Source organism: Notolepis coatsorum (genome assembly GCF_963971535.1).
Source record: "Notolepis coatsorum genome assembly, chromosome: 10".
In the NCBI taxonomy this organism is placed as follows: Eukaryota; Metazoa; Chordata; class Actinopteri; order Aulopiformes; family Paralepididae; genus Notolepis; species Notolepis coatsorum.
Window position 1 is genome coordinate 96,036,894 of NC_140174.1, and position 18,921 is coordinate 96,055,814.

The 18,921-nt window shown below is 41.4% G+C and overlaps 1 protein-coding gene across 4 annotated transcripts; it reads right to left on the reverse strand.

Annotated features, from left to right (window-relative positions):
- Positions 1–150: 150 nt before the first annotated feature.
- On the reverse strand, positions 151–13,662 carry tchp (trichoplein, keratin filament binding). Of its 4 annotated transcripts, none has more exons than XM_084322392.1 (13): positions 13,629–13,662; positions 9,272–9,452; positions 7,141–7,351; positions 6,647–6,703; positions 6,247–6,315; positions 3,816–3,989; positions 3,442–3,554; positions 3,269–3,335; positions 2,652–2,824; positions 2,298–2,379; positions 1,993–2,172; positions 751–894; positions 151–554 (listed from the first exon to the last, which is right to left on the reverse strand). In XM_084322392.1, the coding sequence occupies exons 2-13, from the start codon at positions 9,439–9,441 to the stop codon at positions 516–518; spliced, it is 1,479 nt and encodes a 492-aa protein (XP_084178518.1). In that variant the 5' UTR covers positions 9,442–9,452; positions 13,629–13,662; the 3' UTR covers positions 151–515. The 4 variants fall into 4 exon arrangements, with proteins under 4 accessions (XP_084178518.1, XP_084178516.1, XP_084178517.1 ...); XM_084322390.1 differs by lacking the exon at positions 13,629–13,662 and adding an exon at positions 13,305–13,344; XM_084322391.1 differs by lacking the exon at positions 13,629–13,662 and adding an exon at positions 13,224–13,344.
- Between the last annotated feature and the right edge of the window lie 5,259 nt (positions 13,663–18,921).

Consider the following 18,921-nt stretch of genomic DNA (forward strand, 5'->3'; position numbering starts at 1 on the left):
TGTTTTTTAGAAATATTTATTATACAAAAAAAAGACTTGGACTGGCAATGATTTTATTATAAATTTAATAAAATGTTTTAAATAAAAAAGTAAAGCACAGAAAATGTACAGAAAGAAGAGCTTTCACATGGTATGATTATACCCCTATTTAGTAATTAACATCAAGTTGTCATACATCTATTGCAGTAAATGTAATGGGGCTGACAGTGGCTCAGGGTCGCCTGGTAATCGGAAGGTTAAGGGTTCCATTCCCGCTCCTCCCGGGCAGCGTGTCGAAGTGTCCTTGAGCAAGACACTCAATCCCTAACTGCTCCCGATGAGCAGGTTGGCACCTTGCATGGCAGCCTCCGCCATTGGAGTGTGTGAGTGAATGGGTGAATGCACATAGGCGTAAAGTGTTTTGGATAAAAGTGCTATATAAATGCAGTTCATCTACCATTAAAGACACTGAAGCTAATTACATGCACAGAAACTGTATTGTATGACGAGGCATAGACTCCAGTCTTGCAGGGTCTTCATGTCCAGGCCCAGGCTGTTCGGGGTCGGCTGTGAATCTGAAAGGGAGACATGCCGGCATGTAAGTTCAGATCATTGGAAAACGCAAATGTTAAAGTAATAAACCAACTTAATGTTTCCAAACACCACAGCCTGACAAACATTCACAAATGTGTTAATTCTTGTGAAACGTTTGCTGCCATCAGGTTCCTTGAAAGATCTTGCCGACACTGCAGGTATTATTTTTTATTGTACCTTTTCTTGGTGTCCCTGCTCGGCCATCCTCTGTGTCTCCACCCTCAGCTCCTTCTCCTGGAAACGAAGGACCTCCCTCTCCTCCTCTTCCTCCTCCTCCCTCCTGCGCTGATCCTCCGACTGCTCCTTACGCTGCTGCTCCACCTACAGGATATACACACACACATAATCTGTGTATATCTTTAATCTTTAATCTACATCTATTTTAATTTAAAAAACCGGGCTGTCATTATTGTTAGTATTATGTCGGTAATAGCCCTGTGATTTATAGTGGGTTTCTACTGTAAATGTTTGTATGTCATGTCAAAAATAAAAATAAAAAAACATTTGTTCACAAAAAAAGGATATACACAAACAACAGTTGCAGGGATATACACAAACAACAGTTGCAGGGATATACACACAAACAACAGTTACAGGGATATATACACACAAACAACAGTTACAGGGATATATACACACAAACAACAGTTACAGGGATATACACACAAACAACAGTTACAGGGATATACACAAACGACAGTTACAGGGATACACACAAACAACAGTTGCAGGGATATACACACAAACAGTTACAGGGATACACACAAACAACAGTTACAGGGATATACACAAACAACAAGTTACAGGGATATACACAAACAACAGTTGCAGGGATATACACACAAACAACAGTTACAGGGATACACACAAACAACAGTTACAGGGATATACACAAACGACAGTTACAGGGATACACACAAACAACAGTTGCAGGGATATACACACAAACAACAGTTACAGGGATACACACAAACAACAGTTACAGGGATATACACAAACGCAACAATAGTTACAGGATATAAACACTAACAATAGTTACAGGATATAAACAATAGTTACAGGATATAAACACTAACAATAGTTACAGGATATAAACACTAACAACAATAGTTACAGGATATTAACACTAACAATAGTTACAGGATATAAACCCTAACAATAGTTACAGGATATAAACACTAACAACAATAGTTACAGGATATTAACACTAACAACAATAGGTTAAGGATATAAACACTAACAACAATAGTTACAGGGATATAGACTAGGTTTCATTATCCCTTTACCTCCCATCACCCCCCCCCCCCCCCCCCCATTTCCCTAATGCCCCCTTTCCCTAGCCCTCTTGACTGAAGCAACCTTGGGTTTCCTGAAAGGCGCTATAAAAATTAGATTCATTATTATTGTTACTGTGTCTACCTGAGCATTTATCTCTTTCATTCGAGCCGTCTTTTGTGTCTCCTCCTGCTCCTGCCGCCTGGTCCCCCTCTCCTGCTCCAGCTCCTGGACGAGCTCCTCTCGTCTCCTCAGGGACTCCTCCTGAGCCTCGCGGTTCTCCTGCATCTTCCACTCCAGCTGCTGCTGCCTCCCTGTTAGAACCTGCCGGTCCAATCGGGAGAGCAGTGCTCGTCATTCACTTAGCTGTGTTCATCACCATCACCGTGTTCATCACCATCATCATCACCTTGTCACCCAATCCGGTGTGCTCTCGGGGCCAAGCTCACCTCACGCATGAGCCGCTCCCTGGCCTCTCTCTCCTTCTCCCACTCTGCCTCCCGCATCTCCCACACTCGCTGGGCTTCCTCCCTGAAAGGATGAGACGCTTTATATGTGAAGACGAGCGGAGCCCCCCCCCCCTCCGCCCCCATAATCAAAGTCAAACCTCTCTGAGACCCAAATCAAATCTTATTTGTAAGGCCTGACAACACACGTTAATGTGGGCCGGACACGTCTTCTTTAAACAAGTCAAGAAGAAACATCACAATAAATCAAGAACAAAACAAAAACACCATGAAGTCTAATTTTTTTTTAAAGAAATGAATGCAACACTCCCAGACATACCCAGACCTAGTACTGACCTGTACAGGATGTCAAAGTCTGCCTCCCTCTCTCTCTCCAACTGAAGCTGCTCCTCGATCACCCGCTTCATCCAGGCAACGTCGGCTACAGCCCTCTCCCTCCGTGCGCTCTCTATCCTCCTGCCATCCTGCTCCCCCTCCAGCAGGGCTGCCAGGATCTTACGGTCCGCTTCCTGGCAGGACACACATATTGAAATTGAAATTCTTTATTAGGAATTACCCCTTGAGATGAACCATCTCGTTTTCAAGGGGGTCCACAGCTTACAGAATACATAAATTATTATGTATTAAACATAACAAAACAAAAGAAGCAAACAAAAACCAAACACAAAACAAGATAAAATTAATAATAAACAGGTTCAAACAACATCAAACAAGAGGAACATAAGACAACCAAACAACAAAACACAGAGCACATATTCAAGTTATTGCTTCAAAGATCTGTTATACTATTATTGGTGGAAACATGAACAAGTAATCTCAAGGTGAGAGGACAGCACAGTTTTAAACAGTTGTGAGGATGTTATAGCTCGAATATGAACTGGGAGACACACGCACACTAAATTATTCTCGTCTCCACATATACACAGCAGTAACACTGAAGCGGGCCGACTCACCAGCTCCTCCTGCACTTGCCGAGCTCTCCTCTTCAGCTGGGCCCGGTACTGGCGGACCAAGAAGCGCCTGAGAGAGAAAACACAACGCTCAATGAAAAAACCTGCTCGTAGTTCAGCCGGGGGGCGTATTATACGATTGTCCCAGTTCCGGCCCAGAGGGACTTTTCTCTTACCCCGTCTCACGCTTTTCTCCACTTTCCTTCGCTGTTCTCCTCTCCTCTTCAATCTTCTCCAGCTCCCAGTGCTGCGACGTCAGCGCCTCCTGCTCCTTCTTCAGGCATTTGGCCTGAAAACAAGATGCGCCTTCTCAAACGCCACGTCACAGACATAAAGAGGACACGCTCCATCCCAGGGTAGTTTTCTCAGGAAGAAGCGCTTGGCATGATTACAAAAAGCCTCCTAGTGTTTATTATTTACACCAGTTAACATATTATCAACACTTTGGCATGTAATATCCTGAGGAAAGCTGCAAAGTTGGGCATCGCTTTATTTTTTGCAAACACATCTGCCGTAGCGTTTTCCTCTGCAGAAACAACGTGTCTCGTACCTCTTCGTCTCTCAGCTTCAGTTCTTCCATCTGCTTCCGAAGCTCGCCTGCTCTCTCCCGGCCCTCTGCTTTCTTCTTCTCCTCCGCCTGCCTGATCCTCTCCAGGGCTTCTTTTCGGGTCCTTTCGTACTCGTTCTCAAAGCGTCTCGTCTCTTGCTGGACTGCTGCTTCATGCTGCAGGTTTCCACAGAGGGGTTACTTCATAGCAAGGAGGTAATGTTTAAGACCTGATGCTGCACTTCCAGGTGAAATAGTACCATCTCCTTAACTATCAACTTAAACCCATTCATTAGCCCTTAGGTTAAGGAGGGACAATACACGTGTTTTGACGTGTGGGTCCTACATCATGCCTTGCTCAAGGGGTGGGAAGATATGAAACGATACAACAAGTAAGAAGAATCACTAGATTCAGGGCTTTCCCTAAACAATGGTATAGGCACAGCGCCACTGACAACGCGCCAGCGCCACCTTGTGGTTTAAAATAGATTTAAATAAAAAAAATGTTAAAGAATATATATACCTAAATAATATATAAATAAATAAATAATAATAATATATATAATATTTAAAAAAAATATTACGTTTAACTTTTTTTGCAGTGAAAACTTGGGGCCAGCTTAGAAACAGACGCAGCATTGTCTAATATGTGACTGCTCTGTATGTGTGTGTGCATGGGTGTTTTCGTGTTCAACGTTACACTATTGTACAACCTTATACACTGTACTTAATGTTTTAAATTTATTTTCAAACCTTTATTTAAACTCGAAAGGCAACCGAGGTTTCCCTAATTTACAGCCGCGTGGAGTGACCACCTCCAGACCAGCCCTAGTTGCGACTCTGCACCATCTTGTTTGAAAACCCTGAGATTGATACAGAGTCTGCTGCAAGGAGACTTCATACAAGCCTGTCAGAGTGATGCAGAGTCTGCTGCAAGGAGACTTCATACAAGCCTGGCAGAGTGATACAGAGTCTGCTGCAAGGAGACTTCATACAAGCCTGTCAGAGTGATGCAGAGTCTGCTGCAAGGAGACTTCATACAAGCCTGTCAGAGTGATGCAGAGTCTGCTGCAAGGAGACTTCATACAAGCCTGTCAGAGTGATGCAGAGTCTGCTGCAAGGAGACTTCATACAAGCCTGTCAGAGTGATGCAGAGTCTGCTGCAAGGAGACTTCATACAAGCCTGTCAGAGTGATGCAGAGTCTGCTGCAAGGAGACTTCATACAAGCCTGGCAGAGTGATGCAGAGTCTGCTGCAAGGAGACTTCATACAAGCCTGTCAGAGTGATGCAGAGTCTGCTGCAAGGAGACTTCATACAAGCCTGTCAGAGTGATGCTTGCATTACCTGAACTGTTGAAGCTAGAGATGATGCAGCTGTTAAAATGAAGCCAGAGGATATGAATGACTTGTGTAAATAATGGGATGATTGTAACTTGGCTATAAATAATAGGAGGGGAAAGATTAAACAAGGACACAGCAAAGTGCATGGATGAACTGGTCTTACAAAGTGCCGTGCCTGTGAGCAGCCACTTGGTGTCGAGTGGCTAACTGAGTGCTACATACTATATTGTATGCAATTCTAAGTATGTGATCTGTTACTATGCAAATACTGTGTACAAGAGAGATTTGTATGAATACTAAAAGGACCAACATTTGAAGTATAGAGTGGATGGTTGCTAGCTACATGAACGTTTCAATCCCACATTCTTAGCGCAGGTCATTTCCAGTTCCAGGTCAGCGAAGATTTAAGAAAGAAAACATACTGGCCACAACAGTATGTCCTCCTGACTGCACAGTTAGCAAGTAGAAACAGCTGTGAGTGAACAGTCTTCTTCTTCTGGAATTATGAACAGCCACTTCCGCTGCAAAACTATTCAAATTTGTATTCTTATTCTTATTTGTGACTTTTGCCGAACTGAATATTCATTGTGAGTGATCTGTGGTGCTGAATTTCCCTCAGGATCAATAAAGTACTTCTATTCTATTCTAAGTGCTCCAGGTATGTTGTATGTAGTATGCCACATATACTCTGTTCATTGTATGCCTGTCTATAATTATACCAATTCTAAGCTCATGTTATGTGTATTTTCTGTCTACATCACTGCTGTGAAGCACTTTGGGCTGCAATTCTTGTATGAAGGTGCTATACAAATAAAGTTTTTTATTTTTTTTATTATATACATCAGTTGGGTTGCAGACCAGTAGTCACCCAATCTGAAGCAACTTGTGCAAAGTGTGATAGATTGAGATACAGACAACTCAAAATAGTCTGTTCCATCTCTAGAACTTCTGTAAACTCTCAGTGCAAGGCAGGAATGACAAAGCACCCACATGTCAAAATTGTTGGTATTAATCATGAGAGGATGAGACTAGTCAGCTGAACACCTTCGAGCCAGAAGTAATAATAACATTATGTCACATGGGGCTTACCTACCTGTTTTCTCTCAGACACCTGGCCTTGCCATTTATTGACAACATGATCTTTATGTAGGTCTGACCCGACCTGTGGACACATTAAAACCGGAAGCTGAGACATAGATACAACAAAGATACTAAAAAGCCTGACCTGAGCAGAAGAAGATACCAGCATGTTTATACTACTAGTCTGAGGTCAATCCAGGACCCTAGGAACATCTGATGAGCCGTCTTGGTTTCCAGATCGAGTGCACATCTTGACAAAACAAAAGTCTCAGTTTTCTCTATTTGAAGGACTCTATAGATGCAGCGGTCATCAGATTCCTCCGAAGTGTGACATCTTTCTTTTGTACTCAGTAAACAAACCTTGAAACACAAGGATCAACTACTCATTACATGAATAGTTAACGCATCATTACCTTTCGCAACTCCGGGTTGTTTTTCTTCCAGTGCTCCTTTAGCAGTTCTTCTGCAAGCTGGAGGGTAGCAAGCAGAGTTTAAGAGTATTACTGGCATACACTGCAAATAACTGCATTGTACAAAAATTGTTATCTAAATCCAATGCAACTAGTAGTCCTTTGTAGCTCAATGACTATTGTCAATTTACACGAGACAATTGAAATGTGTCATTTGATTTCACATATCTATCCTTGGTACAATGTGTGAAATGACAAATTTTAAAATGTCTATTAACATATAGTTCTTTATACATATGCGTTTTTACAATGCCTTTGCTCAAGGGCCCTTTGGCAGAGATGGTGTAATGGAATGAAGCTGCTGAAACAGAGTATTGGCTGTATTTTCTTTGGGTGATGTGTACAGTCTATGTCTTGCATTATATTGTCCTTGTACCAGTATGTACTATGAGGAACAAGTGACTGAGTAAAATCCGGTGCTTAGTCACAGTAACTACCTTCTTCCTTCTCTCCTCCCTGGCTGCGCTGAGCACTTCGGTCTTCTGTATCAGCTGCCCGGTCAGTGTGCTCCTGTCAGGGACCACGTCCCGGAGCTCGGCCTCCAGCTGGTCCTTCTCCTCCTGGAGCATGGTCCTCAGCCGGCCCCTCCGCTGCTCCAGACCCACCCGCTTCTCCTCCTTCAGCCTCTCTTTGTGGTACGTCGACATACTGCGAGAAAGGGAAGAGATATTAACCATCTCTGTGTGGGTTCTTTGACAACCATATGTCTGCTGAAGCCTGCTGAAGATAGGATAGTTAGTGTTTAGATCCCATCATCCGGAAAGGATCGTCAGCCGTTTTAATCTAAACTCTTCGGTCACCACTTGTTGGCCAAGCCAGCAAAGCAAGGACTCGTCATTAGGGCCGGAAATAAGACGATTTGCATAATGTGCATCGGCGGCTATTACCAGCGGGACAAGTAAGGTCTTTAGAGAAAATGTAATTCACGGCGGTCTAGTCCATGTTGTTGAGACTACTTCACCGATACACCCTGACGGGGTGATTACGCTACTTAACCGCGACTGTTTCGTGTTTGTTGTTGTAAGGAGTGAGTGCAGAGAGTGCAATAAATACGAGCTTCTTGCTCTTAAGATCAAAAAACGTATCGCCACCCTTCTGTGTCCTGAGACTCCTACGGTGGTGCATAGTGGCGCATGATTAAGGAGGGTATTAAAGGAGCTCCCGTCTTATACGGAGCTACTGAGCATTTTGATCCCGTAGATCAGACCTGGGCATTGTACGGCCCGCGGGCCGGTCAGACGGCCCGCGGGCCGTACAATGCCCAGGTCTGATCTACGGGATCAAAATATTTTATTGCATTAACCCTATAATAGCAATAACTATGAGCAGTTAAAGGACGACTCAGCAGTCTCTCCCCCCGCTCCTGTGTCGGTCAGCTGTTACGTCTCTCTCTCCATGCTCTTGTTAAGGCGCCTAACAGCTGTCTAACAGCTAACTGTTGGGCATGGATGTAATTGCTGTTTTCTTTTAGACTGCAAGGTAAATAGACTCTCCTCCATTGTGTCTCTTCAACTATAACTTCTCCAGGAGCTACTAAGATCCATTTTCACCTTGATTAGTCCGGTAAACAGTGCGTGCAGCACTGGGCAGAATGAGTCTCTAGTGTCACACTAGGCTGTCAGTCAAAGTCATTGGGGCAGGACTAATCAAAACCCTAGAATTAGGCTACCAATTGTTCCATCAATGGTCTTATTTGTTTACTGTAATTGTACCACCAAGGTGTCACAACCGATCTCCTTGTAGTAGCTGTTGTTTTTACAGTCTGTAAATGGTTGTTAATTTTTCTTCCCCCACTGATGCAAAAATTTATTTGCCAGAGATTTTCTTAAATGCATACAGTATTACACCAGTGATGAAACAAATACACGTCATAACAACCATTTATGAATTTGAGGTCCGGTATTTTTCTGATCAGGTGTCTGAGAAATAGGCTGTTATTATTAATTGAGTAGATGAATTGACTAATCGAAAATATTATCGTTAGCTTAATTGATAAAAGATATTATTGTTATGTGCAGCCCTACTCATCGTTATTTTTTTAAATAAAAAATGTCACTCCCCTATACTGTTTTTTTTTTTTTTTTTTTTAGGGATAGGTACTGTGTGACAATAAAATTGATGCTGATCATGAGTTATAACATTTATAAATTTATCCCTTGCCTTAACCCTGGCCTCTACCAGGATTTCTAACAATTTGGGTCTGGCCTTTAGAGACTACCATAATCAGGTCCTTCTGGGACAATGGGATCTAGACACTGCTAATAGACCACTGCAACACTTCCGGCATTTTGAAATCATGGGGGAGAAAATTAATGCATGTGGATGAGAGCCATGACATTAAGTGGTTGTAGCTACGGCTGTGGAGGTGCGGGAGACATGATCCAATAGACTTTTATACGCCTGAGTCTCTAAAGAGTCAATGTAACATGGAAGTGCTTTTATGGTACCTTTATTAGAGCAGTTACTCGCACCATGTGTAACGTTAATACAGGTAGCGGCCGGTCACACAATTGACTAGTGGGCGAGTTCTCGCGTGACAAAGGAACATGACAGGTGTGTCTGAATTACCTCAGCTGAAAAGACTGATGAGAGCCCCATGCTGCTTGCTTGTGGGTGCGCACATTCTGTTCCCTAAAATATTGAGAATGGAGCTCCCACTGTTGCCGATATCGGGCCTCCTGGTTCCTCTGCCGTGCCATCTGTCTTCCCAGGTCGCGGGAACGACTAGGCAGAGACATTGGTCCAAAGTCTATGGGAAAAAGAAAAGAAAAAAGCTAGCTTGTCATGTAGAAAAACACAGCTAACGCTAACTTCCGAGATTGAAGTGAGCTAACCATACCCCTAGCCCTAGAATGGCTGATATTCAGTACATTGCATGTATTCCATATACGGCCATAGAACACAACATGTACTTTTTTGGAGGGGGATTCACCTCTGTAGCTTTCTAATCAAATAAGATGGATCTTTATTAATCCCCTTGGGGAAACTAAGGGGTTGTCATGTTGTTTGCATTTGTACTTTAGTTTGTATATTGTATATTTTATATAGTGTTTGGCCTTTATTCTTTTTACTTTTGTACTGTATGAAGCACAATCTCATACAGAACCAAGCATTTCACTGTAATATACATGTACCTTGGCTTGTATGTGATAAATAAAACAAAACTTAAACTTGGGTCATAGAAGCAGCACATGGGCGGGGGTTAAAGTTGCTGTAAGTGGTACATTTTAGTTAAAATAAGTGTTAAATAGCTTTACATCACTGATAGAGTGTTTGATCAGTAACATGGGTCTCCCAGTCCCTCCACTCTACAGTAAACAGAAAATATTTTTTCTGTATCCATTCCCACTTTATCCAATCAGGAGAGAGAATCCTAATATAATATATATATATATAATTTTTTTTAAGCACATACGGTATTTGTTTTTATTTCTCTTTTTTGTCAGACCATTTTTGCAGTGGCATTCTCTCTCCTGATTGTTGAAAAAACACCAGGAACTGTTTGTAAAATACAGGTAGATGGATCATCATCATCATCATCATCATGGAGAAAAACTTGAACAAGTGAAAGAGTACATGTACCTTGGAAGCTGGATCAGTGAAGGTGGAAGAGCTAACATGGACATCAAGAGAAGAACCGGAATTGCAAAGAGCGCGTTCTGGAACCATAAAGAATTATTGAGACTAAACATAAGTTGTAAAACGAAGACCAGGATTTTGGAAACGTATGTTATGTCAGTATTTTCATACAGAGCCGAATGAAGAGGCAAAGAGGATGATACTCTTTTGAAATGTGGACGCTGAGGAGGATGCTGAAGATAACATGGAAGGATAAGATCAAGAATGAGGAGGTACTGAGAAGAGCTGCTGGAGAGGTTGAAAAAGACAAAGATGGAGTTGTGCGGGCACGTGCTGAGAGGATCCAGCTGGGAGATGTTTAAGAAAGTGGTGATGGGGAAGGTGGATGGAAAGAGAGGAAGTGGAAGACCAAGAAGAGGCTGGGTAGACGACATCTGTGATTGGAGCGGAGTGAGAGGTGGAGTCACGGAGTTGGAGAGTTGGAGTGGTGTAGTGGTTAACACTGTCGCCTCACAGCAAGAAGGTCCTGGGTTCGATTCCCGCTTGGGGACCAGGTTTCCATGATGTCAGGTACCCAGGTGGGGTATCTCCCAGGCCTTTCTGTGTGGAGTTTGCATGTTCTCCCCGTGCTCGCAAGGGTTTCCCCCCCCGATAAGATAAACCCAATGGAAAAACATACACAACAGATCGCTAACGCTGTGGCGTCCTTGACGAAGACGGGCAGGAGCACTTGGATTGGTCCCCTGGCGCGGCCCTCGCTGACGCCTGTCTGCTGCCCTTGGGGGGAAGGACGACGGGATGGGTTAAGCGCAGACGAATCGCATCGGCGATCCTACAAAGACAATGCATGTGTGTGCTAACCGCTAACATTGAGGATAATTGCATGCCAATTAAAGACCTCTGAACAGGTCCTGCATTATTATTATTATTATTATTATTATTATTATTATTATTATTATTATTATTATTATTATTATTATTAAAAAAAGAAGTGGGGACGGAATGGGTTGGAGAGTGATAGGCAACCCTCGGAACGAATATGCCACCTGATGATGATTGGATGACAACGGGATACCAGAAAATTTATTTTCTGTTTACTGCAGAGCGAGGTACTGGGAGACCCATGTTACTGACCAAACATAACAGTGATGGCTGCCAGAATGTAGAGCTATTAGGCCTATTTTAACAAAGAAAATACAACTTACAGCACCTTTAATATAAATAAGAAGAAAGGTGAAGTAGATAATACAGAACAAGGTAAAATATGAAGTACAAATAAAGATATCTGCTGGACAGGTGAAACATAATACTATATTGCCTATTGGTAATAATAACAATGCACATCCCCCCTGGTATTAATAGAGATTATATCCTAAATGGATGTACACAGATATATAATTAACCTAAATCTACTCTGTACAGTACTCCATACTGTACCCTGGTATGATTGAATAGACAGATTAAGCGGATTATGCTAAATGTGCATATACGGGATCCATTATTTGTATTTTTTTAGTTTGTATTTTTTTGGCATCCACCATCTTCATTTCACTACATGTCTCGTGTATGTATGTGACTAATGCATCTCTTGAATCTTGAAAAAGGGATGGCAATCACAGCAGCATGAATCACATGAAAACTTCCTAATCACAAATGGTGAGGGGGGCAATGAATTAAGCAATTGTAAACGCACCTGGCTCAACGGAAGTTTTCAAGTGATTGGTGCTGAACTGCGTTTGCCATCCCGCCACGTATGTGGTCAGAATGTGGTCCGTGTGAATCTCGTGAAAAATTATTTTACTACAAATATATATTATATAAATAAATATATATATATATAAATGGGGGACCCTGATGGAAACAAGACAAACGTCTTTATCAGGTCTGCATCCCCTTAACAATTGTGTGTATTGAGCCGTACTGTATTGTACCCATTCTGCAATCTGTTAAATAAAGTTTTCATTCATTCATTCAGCTTACCGCCAGTCGCAGCGCGAAAATGTTTAAAATGCAGCGGGGGTGAATCCCCCCAAATGATTACACGGAGTGTTCTATCTATGGCTGTAATGAATACATGCAATGTGTATGGGATATCAGCCATTCTAGGGCTGATTGATTAACAGATTGCAGAATGGGGTACAGTACAGTAGGCTACAGCTCAATACACACAATTGTTAAGGGATGCAGACCAGAGAAAGACTTTCGTCTTGTTTACATCAGGGTCCCCCATTTTCAATTCATCATAACATATTCGACGGTAAGACATACCGGTACATGACATACAGATAGACAGTACTGCTGCTACATCTATACATTTATGACGTCACATACCATACAAATACCGGTATATACATTTGACGAAGAAACTGTACATTGGCTAGTTAACTATTGTACAAAGCTCGACACTAGAGCTAACGTTAGTTATTCAACCACAGCATTTCAGTGTTCTCTAAAGTCGTGAAGTTAGTTGTTAACGTTAACCAAATCAAAGCAATATCAGATACAGTAACATCTGCTAGACACGATAGCGAACGTTAGTTGGCCATTTCGTTAGCTAACGTTCGGATCATAATTCTTAACCTACCCCTCGGTTTCCAATGTTGATCAGTTAATTGAATGCTATCGAGTTAACGGTAGCTGGTTTCAAGTTAACAAACGCAAGGTAGGTCAGTTTCTTTGCAGTTGTAACGTTAATGTTAGATTCGTTGCTTTCTCTTCCATTCTCTAGTTTGTAGGGCTCTCGCGGGTAACCACAAACTCACCTAGGTACACTCACGCTACGGTAAGCAGTAAAGTTCAAACATAACAATTTGCCTATTCCTAATCACCGAATGTGTTTGTTTGTTTGATTGATTGATTGATTGCAAATTTTATTAACAGATTGCAGAATGGGTACAATACAGTACAGCTCAATACACACAATTGTTAAGGGGATGCAGACCAGAGAAATACTTTCGTCTTGTTTACATCAGGGTCCCCCATTTTCAATTCATCATAACATATTAATACAGATAGACAGTACTACTACAGGGAACAGCTTGGATCCATGTTCTTCTTCTTCTTCTTCTTCTTCTTCTTCTTCTTCTTCTTCTTCTTCTTCTTCTTCTTCTTCTTCTTCTTCTTCTTCTTCTTCTTCTTCAAATTTGTATTGGCGGTTGGCATTAACGTGTTGGTGCATTACCGCCACCTACTAAAATGGAGTGTGGAACTAGATGGATTATGCACATGATAATCACTATTCTTGACTACTCTATAGTATCCTACCACTCAAACCTGTACTATTTAGAAAATAAAAAATGGCCCTATACCCCACATTCCATGAACTCAGTCGCAACACTTCTCTCACCTCCAGCTTGATGTGGTCTCTCTCCAACCTTTCTTTGAGGATCTGTCTCTCTTGTCTATACTTGCTAGTTGCTAGTTGCTACACTCCACTAACACATGCTCCACTGTTTCCTGCCTACTACAATACTCACACCTACCCGTCTCATGTTTGCCCATTATCCTAAGTGTACTATTTAGCCCCGTGTGTCCAAATCTCATTCTTGATACAATAACTTCTTCCCTCATACCTCTGCCCACATCTCTCATTTTCCCTACTGCCCTCTGGATATTATAAAAATGCCTATACCTTTACTTCCTCTATCCCACTCCTCCTGCCACCTCTTTTTCATTTCATATTTAATTACACTCTTAACTTCTGCCTTGCTGTAACTCACATCAGTGGCGAATCCTCATGGAAGCCAACTGAAGCCAGGCCTCCCCATGAAAATATGAATTAATATGAAATATGAAATATAAAAAAAAATTAAAAAAAAAATTATATATAGTTTACAATAATAATTAAAAATCATTATTTTTCATCTGTGTTTTTTTTTTTTTTTTTTTAATGTCTCCCTCTTCTTCTTCTCACTCTCTCTAACACACTGTCAGACTCACTGTGCTCACTGCAGCAGAGGACTGAGAGAGGAGGCAGAGGCAGAGGGGAGGGGTGTCTTTCTCCAGCTTCCAGCATGTGATTCATGTATGTGGAGTCCAAAACCAATACTAGCCAATCAGATTCGAGCTGACTAATGCCCTGCCCACACCTTAAAACGGGGCTGTCAGCAGACTAAGTAGTCTGGCCTCCCCTCTGCACATTTTGCTAACGTGAGTCACGTGACAACGTCTGAACCAACCATAGGTCTGAACGTCAATATACTAGTTATATGAGTACTGGCTGAGCGTCCCGCTCTTAACGGCCCTGAGTCCCCGTTTTGAGGAATCTTTTCCTGGAAACGGGTTTTCTGGCGAGGAAGAGTGTTTGGTGACCATGCCTAGTGTCTTATAGGCTACGCCTATATAGGGGCGGGACCCGGCAGGTGTGGGCGTATTTGTTTTTCGTTAGTGGAGTACAGTAGGTACATGAGATAAGGGATATCTCGATAGGCTTAAGAGCGGGACGCTCAGCCAGTACTCATATAACTAGGTTATATACATAACCTTACGTTAGTATCGAACACGTTAAAAAATAACGCTGAATCTTACCGTAGCTTCCTCATAGCGTTGGGCGATGAGCGTGGAACAGACATTTTCCTATTATGGGATGTAGAAATATGCGATCCATTTCCAGGTTGTATAATAGTATATACGTCCAAATCATGTTGTTTATCGAGTTATTGGTAACGGATTGCTATCCGTTGTGTGTAGCTCGAGTCCTGGGACTATTACCGAGTGATCGGACCGAATTGAAATGAGCACCAGCTTCCATTTCCTGTTTCTGCTCTGGGCGATCCGCCGATCGGCCACCAGATGGCGCTCTTGAACCGTTGGAGAGTTGAGAGGGGATCAACAGTACATCTCAAGTCTCCGGGGGAGAAATATGATTTTTATCACAGATTTTTTAAATATTGATATCAAAGACGTGGTACGGCGTCTTTGGCAGAATGAGCATGGCAAGGAAAGACGTCCTATAGCGTTTTTGGCGATTAAAGGGTTAAGAGATGAAATGATACATCATGTTTAAAGCCATATAATTTTAACTGTTTACTATTTAAAAAAAGAAATTCCCCATGATTAACATTAATAGCCTAATCTCAAGATATCTGTAACAAATTACAAATATTTCCGAATTTTAACCACTTATATTTGTGTTCGTTTGATACCAAGTCCGTTTTTATTGAAAAAATTCATATTCATCATATTATATTCATCATATATCTATAAATTTTAGACACCATATTACAGCGTGTGAAAACTGGACAAAATCCCTGTGAATAAGAATCTGCCATTATAAAAAAGAAAGGTTGACTATTTCGGTCAGAAATAGCGGTCAGAAATAGCCGTTAGTAAGCGTTAGTAAGCACCGGTTAGTACTAATCGTGTAACTTTTTTTGTAACTTTTTTTTTAGAGCGTTTCAAATCATAATCTTTTGACATAATGAAAATATATGTAAAATGAAGATATGGTCCCAATTTCATGAAATAATAATAAACACAGACACCGCTGTGCTCACACACACACACAAAAAAGTCAAGAAAAGACAGAATCGGTACCAGGGTCGCACAAGGGTTCGCAAAAAGCAGTGCTTACTAACGTTATTAGTTACGCTATTTCTGACCGAATTAGTCATTCATTTGTAAATATGAAGACATATTCTTTTTCACACAGACTCTGTGCAGGTTTTTCACGCTGCACTATGAGATTGAAAACATATATAAATATGAAATAAATGCAGATTTCTGCTTTTTTTTTGTCATAAAACGGGATTTACTATCAAACAAACGGGAATATAAGTGGTTAACATTTGGAAATAGTTGTAATCTTTTACAGATATATTGTACTGTTAGTGCACTTCCTGAAAATATTTCAATTTTTTTTAATATTAAAAATTAATAATTATATGGCCTTGAACTTGATGCAAACATTTCCTGCTTATGATTACAACTCTGCAAAATCGTTAGGGGGGCATAATGACAAAGCAGGCTTCTTCTCCAACTCATTATTTTAAGATCCTCTTGGTCTCTGTGTATTCTAGGTTGAATCACTGACTCAACTGACCCCAGGGCTTCTGACTCATTTGACCCAAAAGCCACCAATTTGAAAGAAATTGCCCTATACAGTAATACAACATTTATAAATAAACGTTTGGTAATTAGTTCACATGTTGTACCTTGGTAGTTTATGAACATGTATGCTATATCTTTTCAAACTTTGCTGAATTTGCATTGACTCAAGAGTAATTACATTAGACAGACTGACTAATAGAATAGGCTACTAGGTTACATAATATTTATGGATTTATTTATTAAGGACCTTTCTCTCTGTGTACAGCCCGTCCTTGCAATGCAACTTGCAACAATGGAGATACTTGAGGCTACGAGTCGAAAGAAAAGTTACTGATTTGGAGATGGGATGTCTGGCTAGCAAGCTACCCAAAGCTGTAAAGGAATGTGAATCACTACCCACTTTCAAAAACACTCTCAAAAAACACCTAAGGGAGACTGCAACTCGAAACTGGCCCCTGTAAATGTCCGAACACAACCCCCTCCAATGTACAGTAAATTACCAAGTATGGTCTTGTCAATAATCCAATGTACAGTGTTGTTGTACAGTTGTACAGTGTCGCCCACCCACCCCTCCTACCCAACCCCCCCCCCCCCCCACTCCTACCCAACCCCTCCCCCCCCCACCCACCCAACCACCTCCAATGTACAGTCCCCCCCCACCCCCACCTACCCAATCCAATGTACAGTTTCTACGCCTAATGTATATACTCTTTTCTTTCTGGACTCTTTTTGTATCACAAACAGTACTGTAATTGCAAATCTGGTATGTCATAAATGTATAGATGTAGCAGTACTGTCTATCTGTATGTCATATATGTTACGATGAATTGAAAATGGGGGACCCTGATGTAAACAAGACGAAAGTCTTTCTCTGGTCTGCATCCCCTTAACAATTGTATGTATTGAGCCGTACTGTACTGTACCCATTCTGCAATCTGTTAATAAAGTTTTCATTCATTCATATGGGTTACAGGTTGGGTAGAGGATGAATTTAGAACTGTGATACATTTTTAGCTGAACTACATGTGCAATTGATTGAATAAAAACACACTTTTTGAATCAATATCTGAAATGAAGAAAACATTTATATAATACTAACTTTTACTATCATGCACTTTGCTACTAAGGAATCTACCTTACCTATACTGCTACCTACTATGCTAATATGTCTATACTACTATGCACACAAGACTGTAGCACCCAAATTCAACACTGTTTACTTACCCTTAGCTGCCAGAGTTGTACCCTTCCTACTGACTTGTTGTACAGAGTATTCACCCAGGCCATGGTATACGTAATGATGTGTTTTAGATCCTTTGGAAGATCTCAACTCTTTACTGGTGTTACTGGAGTTACAACGAATGAAGCACTATGTTGCTATATGTGAAAGATTTTATTGAGATTATTGATGTTTCATAGCATTTACATTTTTTGTTGTTTTTGTTGAACAAATTGACAGGGAAATTTACCAGCTCACTAGCTCTCTGTCCTTCTATCACACACACACACACACACACACACACACAGCTATCTACACTTTTGTTCCTGCTGCGGTTACATTTTTTAACAAACACCGATAGCACTGTGTTAATTTTTTTTTATCTACTTTTTCTCCCATTTTCCTCCCATCCCAATTTCGTATCGTCCAATTCTACCCTCCCCTGTCTCGAACGCTGTTTGGCCATGCCTCCCACAAGCCGGCTGTAATGTGGACGAAGCCATACATTGCACGAGTCCCCTCCGGTACTCGAGGTAGCAGCCGTCGCATCTTTTCACCTGCACAGCGCGATCTTTCAGTGTCGGGGGTCTGCGCTTTGGAGGGACGCCGCCCCCATCGCTTCCTGATTCTACTGCGCAGGCGCACCAACCGACCTGTAGGAGTCGCTGTCCACAACGTCCGATCCCCACCCATCAGCTTCCCACCCCCTATTACTGCCAAATGTATTAGTATGAACGACCAGCAAAGCTGAATGCAATGCGGAGAGCTGGGCTCGAACACACTGTGTTAATTAAGAGGCTCTCCTATTGTGTTGTGTATCCTGTAGTGTATTGTATCATGTAACTGTTTCTTTCATGTTTGTATGTGTATTCGCTCTGGTGGCAAACCATGTTTCCCCTCAGGGATTAAGAAATAAACCATAACATACCATACCCGTCTGTAGCGTGGTAGTGAAAGGGTTAACCTTCTGTAGTGTGGTTGTGAAAGGGTTAAAATACTTTGTTTAGCTTGCCATTAGAAATCTAGGCTAGGGCTCCAGTGCTTGCAACATGTAACCTAGGTGTCTCCGTGTTGCAACATGTTATTCTGTCAGTAAACTCTATCCTCAATCAAAGACTAGTATAAATAAAGGTTAAAAAAAATTTATAACAACATTTAAGCCTCTCATGAATTCACACCATATTATTATTATTATTATTATTTACATGTTCCTTTACATGGCTAATAATGGCTGCCAATAACATTTGTCATCATCCTAGTAACACGGTTGACAAAAGTATGCGTTTGTGGCTAGTAAAGGCTGCCAATAACATTAAAAACAGTTAGGTCAATCAGTTAGGTCCAGATGGCAGAAATAAATTAAGAAAATAGT

Coding starts and splice junctions, on each gene's coding strand:
- tchp (XM_084322392.1), bottom strand. CDS start 9,441: ATGTCTCTGCCTAGTCGTTCCCGCGACCTGGGAAGACAGATGGCACGG. Junction 6,316..6,646: donor ACAACCCGGAGTTGCGAAAG/GTAATGATGCGT, acceptor ATGTGTCCACAG/GTCGGGTCAGACCTACATAA. Junction 3,336..3,441: donor GGAGAAAAGCGTGAGACGGG/GTAAGAGAAAAG, acceptor TTTCTCTCTCAG/GCGCTTCTTGGTCCGCCAGT.